The sequence below is a fragment of the Corvus brachyrhynchos genome, unplaced genomic scaffold, assembly GCF_000691975.1.
Source record: "Corvus brachyrhynchos isolate BGI_N302 unplaced genomic scaffold, ASM69197v1 scaffold18, whole genome shotgun sequence".
Taxonomy (NCBI): Eukaryota; Metazoa; Chordata; class Aves; order Passeriformes; family Corvidae; genus Corvus; species Corvus brachyrhynchos.
Window position 1 is genome coordinate 4,181,313 of NW_008246064.1, and position 22,053 is coordinate 4,203,365.

At 41.1% G+C, this 22,053-nt stretch overlaps 1 protein-coding gene across 1 annotated transcript in view; it reads left to right on the forward strand.

The window, feature by feature from the left end:
- Positions 1-22,053, forward strand: part of LOC103623944 (sodium channel protein type 5 subunit alpha-like) — a 215,327-nt gene that overhangs the window by 25,232 nt on the left and 168,042 nt on the right. The window contains 2 exon segments of the mRNA XM_017746784.1: positions 15,401-15,719; positions 17,619-17,737. Of these exon segments, the coding sequence (XP_017602273.1) occupies positions 15,453-15,719; positions 17,619-17,737 (386 nt within the window). The 5' untranslated portion in view covers positions 15,401-15,452.

Genomic DNA, 22,053 nt, shown 5'->3' on the forward strand with positions numbered 1-22,053 from the left:
CACTTCTCTCTACACACTCCAGCAAACCCAGCTATTTGTAGAGTTCACGTGTTTCCTGAAGACGAAAACTTCTGTTTTGTGGCAACCTGTGAGCATCCCTTAAACTCAGATGGTGGATCAGAGCAGATTGTGTGGTGCTGCCCATCTGCCCATTGGATGCCCAGGCTTACTTTTTAATAAGAGCAAGGAGCTGGATGTAATGTCATGCAGTCATAATTCTTGGCAGTTGCTATAGTTCATATGTTTATTGGAAGATGAAGCTTTGGAGCATTTTTCAGATGTCTTTACGCTTCCTGCTTTAGTGCTTGGGGTTTTTTTCTCAGCTGAGCTCTCAGGGTCCCGAAGCCTTGTTTATTAGGGAAGGAACCATGTGTTCAGTGGAGTGTTTCATGGGGAGAGTGACTATACTGAAAAAAGGTGAACAAGCCCAGGGGCACCTGCCTGGGCAGTGCATATTTGTAAACTTAGAGGGTTTTTAGATGTTCTGAGAAGGGCAGGGAGCTAACTTTTCCCGTAAAAGAGATGGGTATGAAATTTCGGGGCTAATCTGAGCGATGTAGGACTCTCCCTTGGAGAGAAGGTGAGTTGTGTCAGACTGACCTGGGAGAAGGCAGCACTTTCTGCTGTCTAAAGTGGACTGCAATGAACTCATTTATCAGCCGTTTAAGGGTTGGACTCAGGCTTGGAAGCACAGCTTGAAACAGAGGAGATTATAGGGCAGCTGGAGTCAGGGGAGAGTTTCTAGCTGGTTCATCCACAAAGCTTCCTTGTACCACATGCTGTCTCAGCCACATGGACACCTTAGGAGAATGTTCCAGGAGTGCTGAAGGAAGTATGTCCCCCCCAAGTCCTGTTGTCCACTCCCTGTGCCTTGGCACTGCGTGTTCAGCATCCCCGTTCACCTAAGTCAGGCTGGCATGTGCTCCCAGCCATGAAATGAGGGCAGTGCTCCTTGCTGTGCAGTGATGAGGGAGAAGAGATGCTCCTGGGGCTTCACAGCTCTTGCTGTGGGCTTTGGAAGCTGCCGGGAGGATGATTTCCGGGCTTTTCTGGGGCAGCCCTGAAATGCAAAAGGCAAGACTCACAAGCCTCCCTCATTTCTTCTTTTCCCATTACTTCCATCTCAATTTAGGATGTAGGAGAGCAGTAACAGAGGATGCTTGGAACTCCCCCACTCTTACAACCCCAGCCTCCTAAATAAGCAGAGTAGCGCTGGAGTTTCCCCTCAGGAAGGTGACATGGTATAAAATTTCTTCTAGGACAAAACTCCTTCTTTCAATAAAAGTCCCATTTAAATAATCAAAGTCACAGAGCTGAGATGCAACTGGCCCATGTGCCCAGGAGAGTGTTTCAGAATACTTTTACCCAACAGTTGTTCTGAGATCAAACAGACTTGGCATTGCGCTGTTTCCTGGATAACACGCCGTCATTATTTATTCATCTGAATCAAAGTGCTTGGTGTTTTCATGCTATCAGTTAGACAGAGCCATATCGTCTGCCTCCCCTTTTTTTTTATTCATTTGTTGTGTTTCAAGAAAGTTTTGAAGCTGTTGCAGTGGGAAATCCATAGCTTAAGTGGCAGCTTGCTCATCTTTTATTTATTTTTGTAATAATCCCGTTGCTACTCCTTCAAAGCTGCAAAAGATACTTGTCCTCAGTCAAAAGTTTCATGGATGAGGCTGTAATGATGACTTCTAGAAGAAAAGCATGTTTTCCTGGCTTTGAATCAGTATTGTCATTTTTTTTGCTTTGTGATTTAAAGAGATGCAATGTGTTTGGTGAAGATCAAGTTATTTCCAAATTCATTTTTATATTTGGATTAAGATAACTATGGGAAATTCCCAGTGTTTTTCATATGTTTTAAAAACACAGACACAGGAGTGTCAAGCCAGTGGGAGAACCGGCTATGGGATGTGATTAGAGTGTTTTCTGGCCTGTTTCCCATCATTCTTGGAGAGAAAGCTTCCCCCCCATGAAAAATGGTGATTTTCTATGATAAGTCTGTTCCCTTTTCAGTTTGGAGGCTTCTTTGTTGCAGAAAGAAATTTGTAACTCAAAGTAGATGCTCTTTACTTAAATGCTTCTCTATTGGAAAAGCATTTTTCCATAGAAATAGAGTTTCAATAGGAAATTTGCAGTCAGCTGTTCCACACGACAGGCAATGCTGCTCCCCCTTCCCCTCCAAAGGGTGGTTTCATGCAGAACCTGCACTTCTGCATATCCATACCAGTGCTGTGGTTTTATAAGCACATTTCCCTATTTTGAAATGTTTTCCTGTCTCCTGTTTTTGTATAAAACATCTTCAGAAAGAGGGAGGATGATTAATTGGAAACTACAGAGGAAACTACAAAATCAATTGCACTCAAAGAACTGTCTAATGTAGAAACTAAACAAATAAAAACCCCCAGAGAATTACATGGTTTTTCCTCTCTCCTTATTCAGTCATCAGGCTCTTAACTGTTACTTGGAAGATTTTTTTGACATTGAACTATAACCTTTTATATTTCACCTTATTGGTACACAGATGCACATTATCTGTGAACACAACAAACAATATTACAAAAATAGCTGAAAACTATCTTGATGGACTGCAGAGTTATTGGGACCATTTGCACCAAAAGGAGTTCTGATCCCCAAACTCACTGTGCTTCTTTAGAAAATTAATCTGTAAGATTTTCTGCTCATAAATAACTGTGAAATGACTGAACTTTAAAACATAAGACATCTTATGTGCTAAACCTCACGGAAGAATAATCTCTTGATAAATTTAGTTTTAAAGTAACGGAAGCATAGATGATTGCAATTCTATTTTTAGACATGCGCGGTAAAACTTTTCTATTCTGTTTGTAGCAAAGCCAGTTTAAGTCAGAACCTCCAAATGAAGATGGGGGTGTGAGAACAAGCAGGGTCAGTGTGGTGAACAGCCCTGGCCCAGGGTTTGGAGGCAGCTTTGTGAAAATGAACCGAGATTGAAGGGAGGAGAAAGTGAAGAGTGAGATTCAAGCTGGTTGGTGCTGATGGCATCACCAGTCACATCAGAAAGACTGGAAGAGCAGGGCCTGTATCTCTGCTCTCTATCTGAGCCACCAGAAGCAGAACTCACTGAAACCATCCACGATCATTCTGTGATCATTCTGTGTGCACTGGGTCAAACAGAGGCAGTGATGTCCGTGCTATCCAGGCCATACCTAAATAACAGACACAGGTAGACCAGGCAGCACTGAGGTGTGCTTTGGGTATGTAAGGAGAAAGGAGTTAAGATAAATCAGCAGAACTCTTCTTTTTTTTAGCCACTGTGAGGCTAAATGTGAAGCATGTGAACTGGGATTTCCCATTACTTTGTTAATGTGAGTATTCAATTTAATTTCGATTCATCTGGGAGAATCATAAATTGTAAGAATTGAGAGGATCAGTAATGCCTTTTAATGGTCTGATCTCTCAAGCTTGGTGTTCTTCTTTCTTGGGCCCCAGGGCCGGCTTGCAGGCTCTCCTGTGAGTTTTGTGATGCATTTTATACAGCTCTCTTTGCCAGCAGCATCCCTTCAGGGGACAGAAAAGTGAGGCAGAAGTCAGACTCGATGATTTGGAGGTCTTTTCCAGCCTAAATGATTCAATGATTCCAAGTCATGCTGAAGCCTAAGGCTGCAGTGCAAAGCTCCAGTCTGGCCTGCTGTGACCATGTCTTCCAGGACATCCTTCAACTTCTTTGCAGCTCAGTGACTTGGAGAAAAGTGAGAGACACAATTTCCATAAAAGATGGTGAGGATTAACCTTGTCTGGCTGCCAGGTGCCCACCAAGCTTCTCTCTAACTCCATCCTCCTCAGACTGGGTTAACCCACCATAGATGGTTATTAAGCAATCTTATATACACCAAACCTACATAAAGGATGGTTAATAGACCCTTGGAGGGTCTGAAATATATCCTGGACCTGGGGCATCTGTGAAATGCCATCCTAATTTGCTTTTTTTCTTTCCTCCACTTCATTTCTCTTTTCTCTGTCTGATGGTAGAGATAGGCTGGGGTCTAAGACAGATTTTCTGGAGTTAGCAGTTTTGAGAATAATTTTGGAAGAAAAGTAGAGACAGGGAAGAAAATTTTGGGGCCAGGTTAAACATTAATGTGGGAAGAGAGGAACAGTGCCATTCCACTTGTTCTGTTTTTTAAATCATTATATGCTTTGTTACGTTCTGCAAGACAAGCCTAAGACTGGAGTAGGAGAGTGGCTGTGAACTAGAACAGATGTGCACTTTCAGCTCTGTTTTGGATTGTTTTGTTGTGATCTCCTAGGAGTCATGGGTACCACTAGCCCACATTTCACTCTACTTTTAAAAATATTACCGCAAAACAACTTCTGCCCATGGAACTGCACAATCCAGATCTCAAACACCCCTTGAGTTTGTAGAAACAAAACATAAAGCAGAAAATATTTTCTAGATTTGTTAGGCTGTGGTGAGTCTGAGAGTATCAGGATAACCTGCATGACCCCGTTTCTGGGAACAACGGGGTTGTCATTGACGAATTAAATGTACCCCGTTTGTTAAAAGTGAAGATCTATATTATGTTCTAAAGTGATTGTGTGCACTGGAAAGCTGTTGTAGGGTTCGCCACGCTCTGGAGTGGAACAGCCCAATGGTCCATTCCTTCACCATCATGTGGCTGGAGGTGTCTGGTCTCTATTTTTGGGAAGAGTCAAGGCAGAAGGAAAACTAACACACATCACACACCTTGCATCATATTCCACAATGTTCTGAATTTTGGGGGGGCATCTCTCAGTCCAGATGCCCCTGCTCTGTCAGAGAAAAGCGGACATGCAAACGTAGACAAACAGTTCACAGGCACCTACAGGCACATATCAACACCAAAATTTTGGCGTCCCAATAAACAAATTGAATCATCAGAAGCTTTTCTAGGGTCTAAAGCGTAGTTTATGTCTCTGAAGTAGACATTGAAAACAGGAGAGATGACTCATGCCCTAGCAGTGCCTATTTCTCCCTGAATGTGTAACATCCTGCGCTTCTTTGGTTTGGCTAATCTATTCCAATCCATCAGAGAAGCTAAATTTTAGTTGATTCATTCTATTCTGAGAATATGAGGCTATTTCACAAGAGTTGCATGTCCAATACATATATTTTTTTTAGTGAAAAATATCTAGAATACATTATTTGCCCTGTCTAAGCTTAGGAAATACACTTTAGGATGGATAAAGATGCAGATGGATGTGGAGAGGAGCAGGCAGTACTTGAATCATTAGACTTGTACATGGCAGATTAAAAATTAACAGATCTGATCAAAATCTTCCATTGCCTTGTCAAATTTGTATTTTTAGTTGAAATTGTCTTGAAAAAGCAAAAAGAAAATCTGAATGTTCAAGCAGGACATTCTGCACCATTTTAGGACCCTGTCAGGGTAGGTGCTGTTATACCTCGTAGACATAATGTCATCTGGGGACTCTTAACCACGGTATTTATATATTAAAAAATAATGCCCTAGGGTATATTACCATGTCCTGCAGCTGTAGGGAAGAGGAGAGAAGATCCAGCAGGAGGAATTGTGCAGCAAGATTGATTTATTTAATTGTTTTACAAACTCTTTTATAGACTTTTTTCTTCATAGTCTAATTGCATCACCCACCCCGTGGGGTGATGGACTAAAATCCTAAAACATCCATTGTCAAAATATTTTTCTACTATACCATAAACAAGACTTTTCAAGGTTGCAGGTGTTGGGTTGTTTACAGAACTCTGCTACTATCTCCTGTGAGAGAGAAAAGTCTCTCACAGACTTAGAAAATAGCAAAAAAATCCTTGCTAGCAGCATTTTTGTATCTACATTTATATATATCTAGGAAGAGATTAGGTCAAGATATTGGATGATCTCTCAGTGGAATTGCTGTTTATCACTGCTATTAGTAATCACAGAATCATCTCATAGAATGGCTTGAGTTGGAAGAGACCTTAAAGATGATTTTGTTCCAACCCCCCTGCCGTGGGCAGGAACATCTTCCACGGGACCAGGTTGTTCAAAACCACGTCCAACCTGGCCTTAGACACTTCCAAGGATGGGGCAGCCACAGCTTCTCTGGGCAACCTCTGCCAGGGCCTCACCACCCTAACAGGGAAGAATTTCTTCCTAATATCAAATCTAAACCTACTCATTTTCAGTTTAAAGCCAATCCCCCTTGTTCTACCTCCACATGTGCTTGTCTAAAGCCCCTCTCCTGCTCTCGGAGCCCACTTTAGGCACTGGGAAGTTCTACAAGTTCTCTCTGGAGCCTTCTCTTCTCTGGGGCTGAACACCCCCAATTCTCTCAGCCTGTCCTCATAAGAGATGTGCTTCAGTTCTCTGACAATCTTTGTGCCCCTCCTTTGGACTTGCTCCAAGAAGTCTAAGTTCTTCCTGTGTTGAGGGTTCCAGATGTGGATGCAGCACTCCAGGTGGGGTCTCACCAGAGCTGAACACCTTCAACCTGCTAGTCACACTTCTCACGATGCAGCCCAGGACATGGTTGGCTTAATGAAAAAGTTATTTTTAGGAACAGTGTTGTTTAGGTTGTTCTTTTTTCTTACAGGAAGTGCAACCAAGCTCCCAAATGATGGAGCTACTGCATTTTCCATTTAGAAAACACCCTGCATTGATACCATCATCAGATATTTCTCTTTCACAGCCCACTTGATGTATTATTTTCTGGTTTACTCATTGACTGTTTGGTCCCGTAAGCTAAATTAAGCAAGGAGCCACAGCAGGGTTTGCAATATTGGGCCTCTATTGTATCCTTCCAGTGCATTGTGCCTCAGGCCCATCTGACTATTACCAACCACTCGAGCATGCACTGTTGACACATAAATGTATATTTGGATGTAGCCTGTTAGTAAATGCAATGTCCCCAGCAGTTTTGTTTGGATGATTATATTATTGCTAATTAACAGAAAATGTCATGACTTTTGGAAACGAATTGCTTGTGCAATGAGTTATTTACTCTGAAAAATTCTCCCATGTAAAAAGATGAGGAAATTATACAGGGGAGAATGGGAGGAATGCTTGGGATTGCCACAGGGTTCTCGGAAGCGGGAGTCTCATTGATATCAGTGGGACATAGCCAAAACCACTCCTGGTAATGTGACTTACTCATACACCTCTAAAATCATCCACATTCACCACTCTTTAAATGCTCCTCATCATTTTCTCAGATACACTTTGGGTTTTAGTTAGTGTCAGGAGAAATAAAGTTTAATTCAGCTAACCTACCAGCAAAATGTAGTAGCTGCGAGGCGGCAATCTTGGTGATAACATTAAAAGGCTATTAGATATTTAAAAAAAAACAATGAAAAATCCCTGGCTGCTCTGCCTCCATGTTTCTGTCAGACTCATTTACATAATGGTTTAGAGCATTATGTAATTCAAATCAAATCACTGTCAGTCAGCACCAGCATCCATTGCATCTTTCCATGGAGCTATGCCGAGTGGCTGAAGTAAACTTCTTTGAAAGGAATGGCAGAAATCAAATAACTCTGTCTCTCTGATGCCAGGGGTCTGACCCACTGCCTATTGCAGTCACACAAAATATTCCCCTTGACTGACATGATCTGAGGATTGCACCCCCAGAACCCATGTAAGCTCTTAACTCTGATTCCTAAACTTGGCAGACAAACCCAGGCAGTTTTCAATCGCAAACAGGCAGAATATCCCTCCTCTCTGGACAGCAATAATCTCTGTCTCTCAGGGGGGCAGGGGGATGAAATCTCTTCCATCAGAATAGAGGAGCCACCAGCTTTCTCCAAATAGTATTGTCAAATTTACAGTGCACTAAATAATTAATCAAATCTTCAATATATCCCAGCAAGCATCAACTTCCTGGTAGATTCCCTGTTATCCTTCCTGAATCTATCACCATTACCAGGAAAGATAATTTTGCCAGTGCACTTCTAAATCTGTGCCTTTTTATTTTTTTTCTCCTTTGTATTTTGTTGCAAAAGCAGTGAAAATGCTTGCCGGTAGCTGGGGCTCCATTAACACCAAACACTATCCAAAAACCTCAGACAGAGAGCCTCCATCCTTGTCCAGGGGCACCTGCCATCATAGACAGAGATGCTTTGCATGGGACAAAGAGGAGAATAAAGTACTAGTGACAAAATCTCCCAGAATTGGTGTGAATGTCACTTGAGAGTTATCGCTGTGGGCAAGGACATGTTTGTGCAAAGGTTATGTTTGCTTGGAATAAAGTAGGTGGGAGGATAGGAGAATTTTCTTAGCTAAGGCATAGGAAAGGGATAGAGGTGGATGGAGAAGGATGGGAAGCTGGGTATGTTGCAGGAGTATGGATAAGGTGGAGTTCAGTGAAGGAAGTGATTATGGAGTGAAGTGCTATTGCAGACTGGCAGGACCTGTTTTTTCACCTCGTATCAGCCAGATGCAGGAGGGGGACCTGCCACTTCCCACAGCTTAACTTTGTGTGATTTGGGTCTGTCTCCCCCAGCCTTTCACATCCAGTTTTTTTCTTGACCCTTCACCTCAGCCTCTTTTTGTTGCTGTCACATGAAAGAAGGAAAACCTAAATCGCTCTATTCACTATTAAAAATGAAGTTTAGTTGTTGTGTCATGTTCGTCTCTTAATTCAGTGCTACCATTGTGAAAGAGGCCCTGGCTTTGCTTACAGAGTTTCATCCATCTCTCTTAATGTAAACATGTCAGTTCTGATGATTGGCTTTTTTGAGTCTGTTTGTTTTCTGCTGATGAAATGTGTCTCCGTAAGTTAGATGGGAGGGGATCAGGAAAGCCTTACCTATAACTGTGGTGATACATCAGGCAGCTTTCCGGACGTGGCTCCTTCTTCCCTAGGAGCATGCAGCCAAGACTTTTCTGTCTAGCCTAAATCTGCCTTCTTTCTGTGGCAGCCATCCCATAACAGTACAAGAATATATTTTAATAGCTGTTTTACAGCTTCCTATATCCTTATGTCTTTACAAAACACTCTGTGAATAAAATGGACCAGATTTGATATCTTTTATTCATGTGAGCATTCAAAGCACCTTACAGTGTTAGCACTGCATATTATGTTTGGCACAACATGGAGTTCTCCTGTGGATTTCTTCTTTCTTGTTCAAAAGCCAGTGACTGCATCCTGAGCTGAAAATGTTCCTCTTTCTTGGTGGCTCTTTCCAAGCTCTGTTGGTTCAGAGTAGCAAAGGAGAAATCTTTCCCTGGATCTGAAGGCTGTGTAGCTTATAGTAAAATAACTCTGAGGTCAATTTCTAGTTAATTAAAATAGACATGAAAACCTGTTGGGTGCAAGGAATTTTAATTCTCAGCAAAATATAGAGATGTGCATTGGTAACTATGATGTGGTGCTTCCCTCTTGCTTATTTATGTCATTTGGTTGCAGCATAATTTGAAATAAAAACACCTGCAAAGAAAGCAGAATATTTTTAGCTCACTAAAAATATATATTTTATCATAAGAGAAGACTTAGTGCCAGCATTTAATTCTTGGCATAACATTTGTCATCCCCAGATACCCTTTCAATATCGGGATGAAATCTTCTGAATTCATTTCCTTTTAGCACATGTTGGCTTTCTGAAGACTTTATTTTTTCAATAAGTCATTGGCAATGTCAGAGTGCCATGATTCTGATGAGTGAGGAGCCAGCAAAACTCATTAAACTGGATTTAAAAGAAGATACTGAGTAGGCAGAGCTGGTTGTGATGAAAGGCTTGTGGGTCTGTGACTCTGAAGTTTTGTTTTGGACGTTTTGTGCTGTTTTGGTTTTGTTTTTTCCCAACTATGTGAATGCAATGAGTTCTCTTACATGTTTATTTCTGCCCCTGATCAGCATCCATGGTGAACAGCAGGGCCTGTTTTGGGAAATGTGTTATGCAATGTCATATCAACCTGCAGGTTTGCCTTGTGACACGGGCAGCAAGAGGAGCTCTGGCTCACATCTCCTCCTGTGTCAGCTTGGGCAGGTTTCAGCACTGTGCTTTGCCTGGGAGAACATCAAGAGCTAAACATTTCAGCCATTCCCATCAGATTTTTGTGGAATACAAAAGTTTTCCCCTGCAGACCAGCCACGGGAGCCTGCCTGGTCTCCACCAGGCACTGGATTCTCCAGCACCCCTTTTTGCACCTTCACCTTGGAGCTCACCCAACAAGATGTTTCTGGATGAGCAAGCATTTGCAGATTGCCTTCACAGGGTGCAAAAAGCTCGGGGTTTTCCAGCTCCCTGCAAGCTTGGTTACCTTCTGGGCCATTAGTTTAATACCTCAATTACACACTCTCTGGTGTTCATGCTCTGGTGTGAAGGTGCTCTTTTTAAAGAAAGCATTTCTAGACAAAGATTCCTGGTCCTAAAAGATCCATTACCCAGGTGTGACTTCCTTGGGCAGAGCTGTGCTGATTTATGGCAGCTGAAGATGTGGCTGATTATATGTGTTAAGAACATGTACTATGAAAACAACCATTGTTTGTGGTCTTGAAAAAATGATGTCTGTTGGAGAAAAAAGAAACAAACCAGATATCAGCTTAAGCAGGAGTAACGAGTGTGTTGTGTAAAATTTCAAGGACTGTCTTGATGTGAGCACACAAGCCCTCAAAGTGTGTGCTAACAGAAACAGAAATTTTTCAGTTAAAAGAGAATTTCCCATGACACCTCCTCACTGTGGAATGTGAACTGTGGTATAAATGTAAGTGGATTAAGTCTCAAAAGGCTGTTTGTTTATTTGTTTGTTGTCAGTAAAATTATGAAGTGTGTCTCAGTCACCTAGGCTCTCTTAGCTTCTTGGTCTTTTTACAGAAAGACTTTATTTGATCTGAATTAAAAGCAGGAGTTCTCCATGAAGCCATTACTTCATGGTTGGAATAAAACTTCCATGCAACCCCATATCAACTTATAGTATTTTTAAATATGATTAAATGTTTGTGTTTATGTGTAAATGTACGTGTATGAATTTGTTAATCAATGACGTTAAATTAGATGTGTCATTGCTCTGTTCTTTATTTCCCTAGCCTATTATTCTCATGTTTTTCTGTGCTCTGCAGGTCAAAGGAAAATGCCAAAGAGATTATGTGGAAAAGGAGTGTGTGGGGGGGAAGGATGACTGTGCTCCATGTAGTCTCAAACATTGAAAAGAAATCCATCCACATTACTGTTCTTTTTACCACAGCAGCTAGGAACACAAAATCTTTATTTAGTCACAAACATTTCTTAAAGAAAAGGAGAATTTAGGGCTCTAGATTAATATTTTATAAGATTTTGGACTAGCAGAATTGCAGTGGGAACGTCCCTGTCCCCAGCCCACGTTTGGTAGTAGCTTTCTGAGTGCCATCATGGAAATGACTAAGAGGTAAATGAGTAGAGTTCTACTCAAGATGAGCATGTCTGTTAAAGACACTTTCACAACGTTGGTCTTCCAGTTTGGTTCCTTTATTACCACTGCCAAGTGTCTGAAATACAAACAAGTGAGTCCTTGATACAACAGGGAGATCTGCAGGACATGCAAGTGATGTTCTGAGAACCTGAAAGATTTTTTGAACTGGAATGGCTGAAGCCCATGACAGCGAGGCTGAAACTGCAATGGAAAACAGCATTTATCTTTCTGAATAAACACAGGTGCTAGCAATACCTAATTTGTTTGTACTGCTCTCACTTCTTGCCACGCTGAAGAAAGAATTCATCTTAGGGCTTTATTTTCATATGCATGTTTTGTTTACATAACCAGCGCGGTTTATCAACAACAACCGATGCTAACTGAAAAAGCAAGAGGGAAATTTTCACTCTGTGCATGGTGATATCACAGAAACAATGTGTTTGAAGCCTTGTACTGCAAAAATATGCCTGTGAGGAATGGAAAAATCCAGGCTCATATTGTAAAAACGTGAGTCACAACAGCTATTATCTCTTAAGAAAAGGCATTCCAGCTCTTTGATTCAGTCATTGATGATTTCCCTTTTTAACTTGCGGTGCTTTCTTACCCTTTTAAGAAACATCTGGGCTAACCCTGGCTATTTGTAGCAATGTTTGCAATTCACAGATTAAAAGAAATTAGACATAGAAGGGACCCATGAAATTATCTTGTCCATTTCCTGAAAGCATATGAAATTGAAAAAGAATTGTGCTAAATATATATATATTAAAATGTGGAACTTTAGCGTATATACAATATGAAGACAAAAAATGTCATGAATTATCAATTGTAAGAGTGCTGAAACATACTTTTTTAAAAAGAAAAATTAAATAGATGACTAGCAAAAGCACTAATGAAATTTGTGTAGGATTTTCCAGTTCTTTCTAGGCAGCTACCTTTCTGGAATTTGTAGATAAAATTGAAAAGGTCTGGTTTTGACCAGTTTGAATTTGATTCAGTTTTGTAATAAGAGAGAGCTTTAAGCAAAAATTATTCCCATTAGAAAAAAGAATTAAAACCTCTGATGCTGATTAGGTTTTTTGGGCTATTTTATCTCCCTCACCATCCCCTATCCTTCTTTTGTTTCTCTTTTTTAAAGAAAACTGAGTAGTTCTGTTGACAGAATGGCTTCTCTTGGTAGTCTTTAAGGAAGTCTGAGACTGTAAGGACAAAGCACACAACAGCAGAGGATGAGTTTCTTTGGACTGGTAGCCTGGGAAGAATGTTAAAATAGGACAAGCATAAGTAGCCTTTCTTGCTTGAACCCAGGTTCCTGAGTCAGAGGTGATGCCATGAAGATTTTTTTCCCTTTTCTTTCATACCCCTGTTATACCTTTTTTACAACTTCTGTATTCTTAGTGCTTTTTGCCTACATTCTTGGACTTGTTTGTCAAGCTGAGAGACTCAACATTTTAGAAGCTTTGTAGCTAGGGATCAGTGTGCCCCAGACCCCAAGGTCCTCTCCAGAACACATTCTGTAAACTGAGATAGAACCATCCAGGGGAAGGCTCCTTGGGGAAGGGGGCTCACTTGAGCCTCTCATTGGGGAATCTTTGATAGATATGATAATTAATAACACCTATAATGTTATACCCGATCTTTTGGGGGTGGGCATTGCAGGGTGCATTTCGGTGCATTTGACCTGGAAGTGTGTACCTAAGGATCCTTAAAATAAATACCAAGATAAAATCCCTTTTCCCCTTCTAACTGTGTGTGACTCTTGATTTTAAGACCAGGAAAAGGCGTCAGAGGCAGCAACTTTGTGTTAAAACCATTTATGGACCTTTTGCCACTGCTCTGTGATTTCATTGGAAGTTTCTCCACTCATATGATTAGGAAAAGGAAACAGTCATTCCCCATTCACTGCCTTCACAGAGCTCATGATCATGTGGACCTCAACTAGCAGCCCACAATGTTCTCCTCTCTGGTTTAGAGACCTCATCTGTGCTCTTCCAGCAGTACCGATCAGGCTTTTGTTGTCCCCTTCAGCACTGAGACAGGTTTCATTCTAGAGAAACAAAAATGGGAAGGACGAAAAAACTTGGAGAATTCTCTGGCCACCTGTACTGATGTCATTTATAGAAAGTGAAATTCTATTTGCTTGCACTGGTGCTGAGTCACAAAGTGTTGAGCGTAAGAAACTCGATTTGTGGGAAAGCTTCTGATTTCCTGTTTTTCAGGAGGAAGGGGCTAAACCAAATGACATGGAGGGGAGAGGGGAAAGGAATAAGGAGAATAGATCTAACAAAAGAAGAATGTCAGAATACCCCAAACTCCAGGAAGGATAATTCATTTTAGCCCTGCTTGTTCAAACCAGCACTAGTGCAGAACATAATGTACAAGCTTCAGTAAATCATTCCTGTGTGATAGACTGTGATCAATGACAATTTAATGAATTCATTTTAAAATGAAGTCAGAATAGGAGAAACAGTAGTTATTTGAAAGCGTCCTTTACTCAGAGAAATTGAGTCAATAAATATGCTATTTGTCACGCAGAGTCCAGTTAGAGTCTTGTTTGCTAACAAAAATGCTGTCATCACAGAGCCTAATAGACACAAACTATCTGGAACTATCCATTGTAAGTAGACAAATACCACGTGAAAGCAGAAAACAACAGTTGTGGCTGAACAAAGAAGGGGATCCTGCACACGTTGCTGAATGAAAGAGGGTAGCCCACCTCAAAATCTACTATTTTGTTTGTCACCAGAGTGTATTCTGATTGAGTATGAATGGCCTGGTAGTGGCAAAAATACAAAGTCTGTGTTTCTTCTGTGAAATGAGTTTTAATTGTTGCGGAGTGAGGGCTTCTCTCGCTGGAAAAACATGCCTCTAAAGTCACTTTAAATTGTAAAATACGGCTTCAGTGAACTTGGATGGATTTGTGCAGGCTACTAGAACAGGGATAAGCTTCATCCTTTTTCAAACAGTAGTTTTACATTAATTTTCACAACTATCCATGTTGTTTAGTGCAGATACAAAAAGGCTTTTTGTTCAGCTGTGCTTTTCACGCTTGGTTTTATTCATGTGAGTTGAAGAGATGTGGCAATTCTTACTTGTTTTCATTCAGGCAGAGACTGGAAGTGTTAACATTGAAGTAACATCAGGACAAGATGATCAAACTTCACAGGTTTTGGTTAGAATCGGAGAATAAAAGAATAACCTGAGCTGGAAGGCACAAGGATAATTGAGTCCAACTCCTGGATGTTCAAAATGGTGCTGGGTGAAAGGAGCCTGGTTTTCAGATGATGAACTGGCAGCAGTGGCTATTCAGCATCTTGGAGGCTTCGCATGCTCTTGTGAAGGTCCCAGAGCTTTTCCAGGCACATTTGGACTTCCAACATCTTTCAGATTGCAGGGCGTGGAGGAAAAGAAAATGCTCAAAAGTCCTGAGAGATATCTTGAAGATGGTATTTCCTATCCCAAAGGAAAATGAAATTTATGTTGCAGAAGCCTAAGACAGAGATTATGAAGAATTTTTATGGGAATTAAGAATCTAAACTTGACCCTTCACTCTTTAAATTTGGAATAGAACAGCTGGGGCATTTTTAGATTTTGCATCATGTGGCCAGACATCGGCTGATTTAAATCTGCCTTGCAGTCATCTTAGGAACATTGTTCATCCACTCCCAGAGCTGCATTTTCAAAAATGAATTAGGAATCCAAATCTCTGTGGCTTTCAATGAAACTTAAGCTTGTGTGGATCTAAGTTACTTCTTAGTTTGGATTTAGGATCCCAAATGGCTGAAGAGCTGAAGAATATTCCACAGTCTATCCATAAAATCTGTTTAGCTTTCATCATGTGTGGTTCCTTATTGAAATTACAGTTTCAGTCATTTTTGTTTTCCTTGGTGTTCTATTCACCACATAAAAATAGATGAGGCGTTTCCTGATAATATGTAACAAGTTATTTGGGGGTTGAATTTGGGTTTTTTTTTATTCTGATGGCTTTGTTCTTCTTGCGTTTCTTGTGCCACTAACTTTTGGTAACTTTTTTATTTCAGCTGTTTCCACTACTAGGAGTAAAGACCAGTAAAGACAAAGCAGGATGAAAAGATGGCTGACTTCTTGTTACCACCGGGTACTAACAGCTTCCACCGGTTCACGCCCGAGTCCTTGGCTGCGATCGAGAAGCGAATTGCGGAGAAGCTTGCGAGGAATGCCAAGCAGGAATACAGAGAGCAGCTGGGCGAGGAAGAGAAACCTCAGCCTCAGTTTGATTTGCAAGCTTGCAAGAAGCTGCCCGATATCTATGGGACTGTTTCTCCAGAGCTCATTGGGGAGCCCTTGGAGGACATCGACCCTTTCTACAATGATCATAAGGTGAGCACCAACCGTCCATCCTGCTCCTCTGCCTTTGCTAAAGCATGACCACTGCTTTGAGCACTCTGGTTTTTATCTTTCTACAGCCAGTAAAAGTATTTCTTTCCCAGATTAAGGATCAGAATGTTGGCATGAGCAGGGCTCCCAGAAAACATCTAAGCAGGAGGGCAGAGAGGGATAAAAAGCATAATTTAAACTTGTGTGTTTTCAGATAACCCTGAGTATGAATATACAATATCTGAAACGAGCAGAGCAGTAGCTGAGTTAATTTAAGCCAGAGGTTTTTATCTGCCCTATCTTGCCTTCTGCCTGAGCTGTGACTCTTCACAGGTCTGTTGTTTATCACTTCGGCCCCTTAATGTTAAGGGCTTCTGGGTGACTTGAGGCTTGTGTGAGCACTCTGCACAAGAGCAGGAGGCACCTTCACAACTGTTCTGGAGAGGAGCAGTTCTGTCCTGCTGAGGAAGAGTAAAACTCCATTTAAGATGACCAAAATAGAGCTGAAGGGAGGTGTGAGTAGCATGTGCAGTCCTGGCACTTTGCAGAGGGTGAACTTCATCCCAAAGCGAGCATCACCTGATGAGGGATCACGTGCAGGCTGGACCAAAGCCACAACAGTGCAAACAGCTTCTGTCACAGGGCTGTTGACAGCTGAGCTGGGCTGGTTGCTTACTACAGTGTGTTCCCCTTTCCAAGCATTTCAAAAAACAGAGGACAAAATAAAGCTTGGAAGCCCAGTGTATTTTTAGGCAGCTTCCAGTTTTTTCAGGTACTGCTGTTCCTGATTTTGGGCTATGCTATTTCCTGTAAACAATGAATTAATATGACCATAATGGTACTTCTATTAAAACAGTGTAGAGGCAGGTGCTAGAGCTACAGAATGAAAGTTAAATGGATAAAGACAAATAGATCACTTACCTGGAAGGGCCAGAATTAATTTACCTTTGAATTTGCCTGCTATCCCTGGGCATAAGCAACAGGATATAGATTTGCAATTTTAGTGCCATGAAGTTTTTAGACTCAAGGTGGATGAATTGCTTAGATTTTATATATTGGGTGTCTCAACTCTGTCTCTGAGTGAGTATTTTTTCCTCTATGCAAGGTGGAGCATCTTTGGAGCCCTGCAAATTGGGTCAGCATCCAATCCGCCTTTGTTTTGGGTTTAAGATAGCTCAGAGAATTGTTTTCCTTTGTCCATATTAATCTGAGCACAATGAGAGTGCTTCAGTGCCAGGGTCAGATCCTGATGTGGAACTGTGCCTCCTACAACATTTTACTTGGTGAGACAAAACTGAGAGCAAAAAAGTATTCAAAGTAGAGAAGGTGGATTAACAACATAGTGAGATCCCCAGCACCTGGGAAGAAGAGCACCACTTAAGTCCTTCCACCACATTTTAGTCTCTAAGTAATTTTTATTTTTAAAGGTGATTCCGCTCTCTTCCCAGCCCCGTGGTGGAGGTGATGGCACAGGACCCATTAAGGGTTGAAGACCCACTTGGGATATTACAACAGGACAGTCAACAGCTCTGTAGGGAAGGCCTTGGACAAAACTTCTCACCAAGTGAGAAGGATTTTGGGGGTCTTGGGAGAGGGGAAAAAGTATGGGATGCTGGCAGGAATTTCCCAGTGGGATGTGGGCTGGGAAAGCTGAGCTCAAGTGCAAATACTGAATGTTCCTAAGGGTCGAAGACCCGCTTGGGATATTACAACAGGACAGTCAACAGCTCTGTAGGGAAGGCCTTGGACAAAACTTCTCACCAAGTGAGAAGGATTTTGGGGGTCTTGGGAGAGGGGAAAAAGTATGGGATGCTGGCAGGAATTTCCCAGTGGGATGTGGGCTGGGAAAGCTGAGCTCAAGTGCAAATACTGAATGTTCTCATTTTCTATTTTGTTTTCCAGACATTTATAGTACTGAACAAAGGGAAGACAATCTTTCGATTTAGTGCCACTCCTGCCTTGTATATACTTAGTCCTTTCCATCCAATCAGAAGAGCAGCAATTAAAATTTTGGTACATTCATATCCTTTCTGTTGATTTTCCTCCTCATGTATTTTATATGGGTTTTAAACACAGATGGATGGAAGTCAGAAACCATTTTATTTCATTAAGCTGTTTTAAATCTTTTGGCTGAATTTGCCTGCACAAGCAGAAATGCACTTGGATTTTCGGTTTGTTTCATTTTATATTGTTATGTGAGCTATGGAAATGACTGTATCATGCTGCTGGCATCACATAATGTGAACTGTGTTGGAGAGCCTGGTGAGTTTACTCAGGATTAAGAGATGGGAAGGGACTGATCATCTTTACTGAAGGGAAAGTGGGTGTAGTACCTTAGAAAGGAAGAGAACCAAGGGAAATCTGCGCTGGTGGAGAGCTTTTCTACCAAGCACTTCAGCAATCCCTCCCAGAGGTAAAACTCTGTGACACTGTCTGCAGACACAATTTGATTTTGAGCTGACTCAGATCTGAATTTTTTTTTTTTCTCCTGAAACAGAATATTTCAAAAATTGTTTTGTTGATTCTTTTCTAGTTTCTTTATTGGGATATGCTATCCAACTAGGAAAAAAAGCATAGGCTGTCCTGCTGGACCTTCCAATGGAAGGGCAATGCCTGATTTCCTGTAGGTCTGGTTCTGAAGTCATGCAAGACAGACTGCAATGGTTTGTTTTGGCTTGTTTTTTTCACACAATCCCAGAAACATTATATTCTGACATAGTCACATCTCTCTGGAAGGCCAAACTGACCCAAATGCTCAGCTTTGTGTGAACATTGCTAAAAACACACCTTTTTTCATGACTTGGCTGCTTTCTGTAGGGTGCACATGGGAGACCTGGGAATGATAATTCAAAGTCCACATGCTGCTCTGATCATTCTGTGATGTTTTAGTGATGGAAATCCCTCATCTGCAATGCTCATGTCCACCACAGAGAATTAATAAATACTAAGTAAGTAGCATCTTAGAAACATTGGTTAATTATCAAATTTCAGGAAAAAATAGGGAAATAAACCATATTCCCACTCCATACAGTGAAAAAAATAAGGTGATAATATAGATATTCTATAAAGGAAAACCAGGTGAAGCTTCTGATTGCAGTAATTCTATGCAAAAATTAATATGTGGTATCAGCCAAGATATTATTATGGTTACTAAGAATACACGGTAGAATTCTACAGAGAGATTTCCTGGTGGATCTGATTATATGTGCACACAATGCAGCACATGCTGCTGCATACCTAGAGCCCAACCAAGTTTTTTAGGCACAGCTACCTCAGCACAGCCTAGCTGGAGTTAATTGAGGTCAATGCATTTGCCCAGGTATGGCTAAGGGAAGAATCTGAAAACTGAGCTTCTTAGAAAGAAATTGAAAATATTGCCTCCAGGTTTGGAAACTTATTTTGTCTTCTCCTCACTTTTTTCTGCATTGGCTGGTGAAGCCAAGAGGTCACAGGAATGTGTAGCACAGGAGCCACATGCCCTTGGTAGCAGTCAACCAGAAGATAAATAAGCAAGAAATCCTTATCACATTGCTTCCAAGGATAAAGACCACAGAGGAGAGCATTTAAAAGATCTGTCAGGAAAGAAATATGGTCTGATAAGAAGTGTAAAATTTTGGGAGTGGCAGGTCTCAATGTAAATATAAATTTAGCTCCAGAAAGACACAAATTATCACCTTGTGTTGATAATGTCGAGAGATCCAACAGCTCAGTGTTTGGCAGGCACAGGCAGGAGACAACAGCTCCAGTCCCAGCAAAGCAGTGAAGTTCCTGCATTAGGCACTGATTTGTTTTCTGTCAATAGAGACCTTTTGTATCAACCTGAAGTACAAAGGCCCACTGGCTGAGCAGGCAGTCAATATCGCAGGCAGAAAGGAGCCCAAACCCACAAGTACTCAAGCAGATAATAATCTGCTTGACATGGACCTGGGAACCAGATCTATCGTCTTGCGTGACTGTAATCAAGCAATCTTTATTTTCCCCAGGGCAAAACCCTAAAAGGAGCATTAGCAAATGGTGCCCTGTCACGTAAATATCTGAAGCAGCTTCTTTAGTGGATGCCATATTTCAATTTTCATCCATTGAGTGCACTGTGAAGGCCAACAGTGGAACAGAATAGAGAGGACAGAGTAAAATCGTCCTTTAAAGAAGCTGTCGGGGTCACATTTCCTGGTTAAGTAGCTGTATGTGGAGTTCTTCCTCTGAGATGTCAGGCAGGATAGACTGTGTGTTCACTGCTCATCCAGCCAAGCCTGAGAAGTCTGGTCTTTCAAAAATACACCCTTGCAAGAGAAAAAGCTTCCACAGCCTCCTAGTAATGTGTATGACAGCTAACAACTTATCCTTAAGCCCCTTCTGGGTGTTTCTCCTCTTACTCAGTCTGTGAGGCTTCATGAAAGGACCAGGGCCCACATGGCTGCCCAGAAGTGGCCCTGCTCCATTTCTGTCCCAGAGGACATGGAGAGTGTAGGGTTGTATCCCACTTTCTGTCTTCTGCATCATTATTAGCTGTTACTAACATCTTTATTAACTATCTCCACCTATTAACGAGATTTAATCACTGGTAACATTTCACTGATGCCTTATGTTCTTCTTGCCTGCAAGCCAAGGACCATTCTGTGGTGTCCTTAATTTCTCCAAGCAGTTTGCTGGCCTGTATAAAATCTGTAGCAATTGTTATTTCTAGTTTTTCTAGGTATTATAGCTAGTTTCTCTCACTTTACCACTGATCCAGGCTGGAGGTTTGACCAAAACTACCTTTCTTAGTGCCAGAATTATAGATTCTGGTGCATCAGAAAAATAATCTTCTTACAGAATTTCCAATCTTTGTTCATATTTTCTGCCTGCAGCTTTCCTCCCACCTGATTTTGCACACTTTCCATAAGGCAAAATGAGACCTTGTGAAGCACCAATTATACATTCTATTCATTGGGAATAACCTTTGCTTGCACACAGTATATGTAATTTGGCAATGATCACCTAAAGAGCCTCTAATATTCAGTCTGCTAATTAACAATTATCTATCATAATGAAGTCTAGAATAGAAGTATGCTGCATTTGACTCGATATCTTTGTGCTAGGAGATAAAATTTATAACTTTTAGAATCAGTTTCTGCAAAGCCTATTCTGTACCCTCAAATTGGAAACAATAGGTTTAATTTATTGCAGAAAGGATCCTGATGAGTAGCTTAGTATATTTAGTTTGTAGGCTTTCGAAAATGTGATTTAATAGCAGTTCTAAGATAGGGAATGGACAATGCTGCTAATATAGCTTATCTCAGTTTTATCTTCTTTGCTTTGTCCTTTCTGAGTAGATCATCATCATGGATTTTGTCTAATGCAAACAATTGCATTAGATTTCAGGTAGGAATACTAATTTTCATTCTGTGGGGATTTCTGTTTTCTCTTTCTTATTTAACACAGACCACTAACTTTGGTGCGTTTCATTCTTTTATGTTCTTTGTAGTTTTCAGCTTGGTCATGAAACCCAGATTGAATACACAGTGTATTTGTTGTCTCAGAGCTGACTCCTTACATTTTCAACCTGTTCTCTGGTTTGTTCTCTTTGGTTCTTGAATAAGGAGGTGATGAGACCTGCCTGTAAGTGAGCATCTGGGAAAGCTGTTAGATTCAGTTTATATAATGAGGAAACAGGGATATAGAAATCAAACCAGTGACCCTAAATTCCAATAGAGAAATGTATTTGCTTGGAATTGAAATATGCTATTTGTTTGACATGGTCTGACGATATCACTCTGGTTTCCTCTGCTTCATCCATAGCATTTCACTGTAGTTGAAAAAGTAATCCAGTGTTTTCTAGGCTAGCTGCAACTTAACAATTATCTTAACGAGAATGACAGAACTTACAGAAATGTACCTGAAGCTGATGTGAGCAAATGTGGCTGGATATGAGACATCCTTCCCAGTCCTTCAGTAGGAGCTGTTGGCCCAGAAGTGGAAAATGTTTGTGAGATGAGCAGTCCCTGTGAGTTCAATTACTGCTTTCTGTGGTGGCCCTGGGGGATCCAGAGGTTGGTTACTACCAATTTAACCTTGTAGTTGCTTATGTGGCCCATTGGAAAATATTCCACTCTGTATTCAGCAGAGATTTTGGCTCTGCAAAAGGATAAATTTCATGCAAACATTTCAGGATATAGGCATGAAACTAAATTCTTCAATTACTATTCTCAGACAAAAAATAACACAAATGGAATCAACTACAGAGGTGAAAAAAACCCAAACCAAACTTTTTTTTTTTCCAAGAAAAGGCAAAAGAAATTTACATTTGGGTGTTACTTATATTCCCTGGGAAGGGTCACTGCCTGTTGACTGAGTTGTG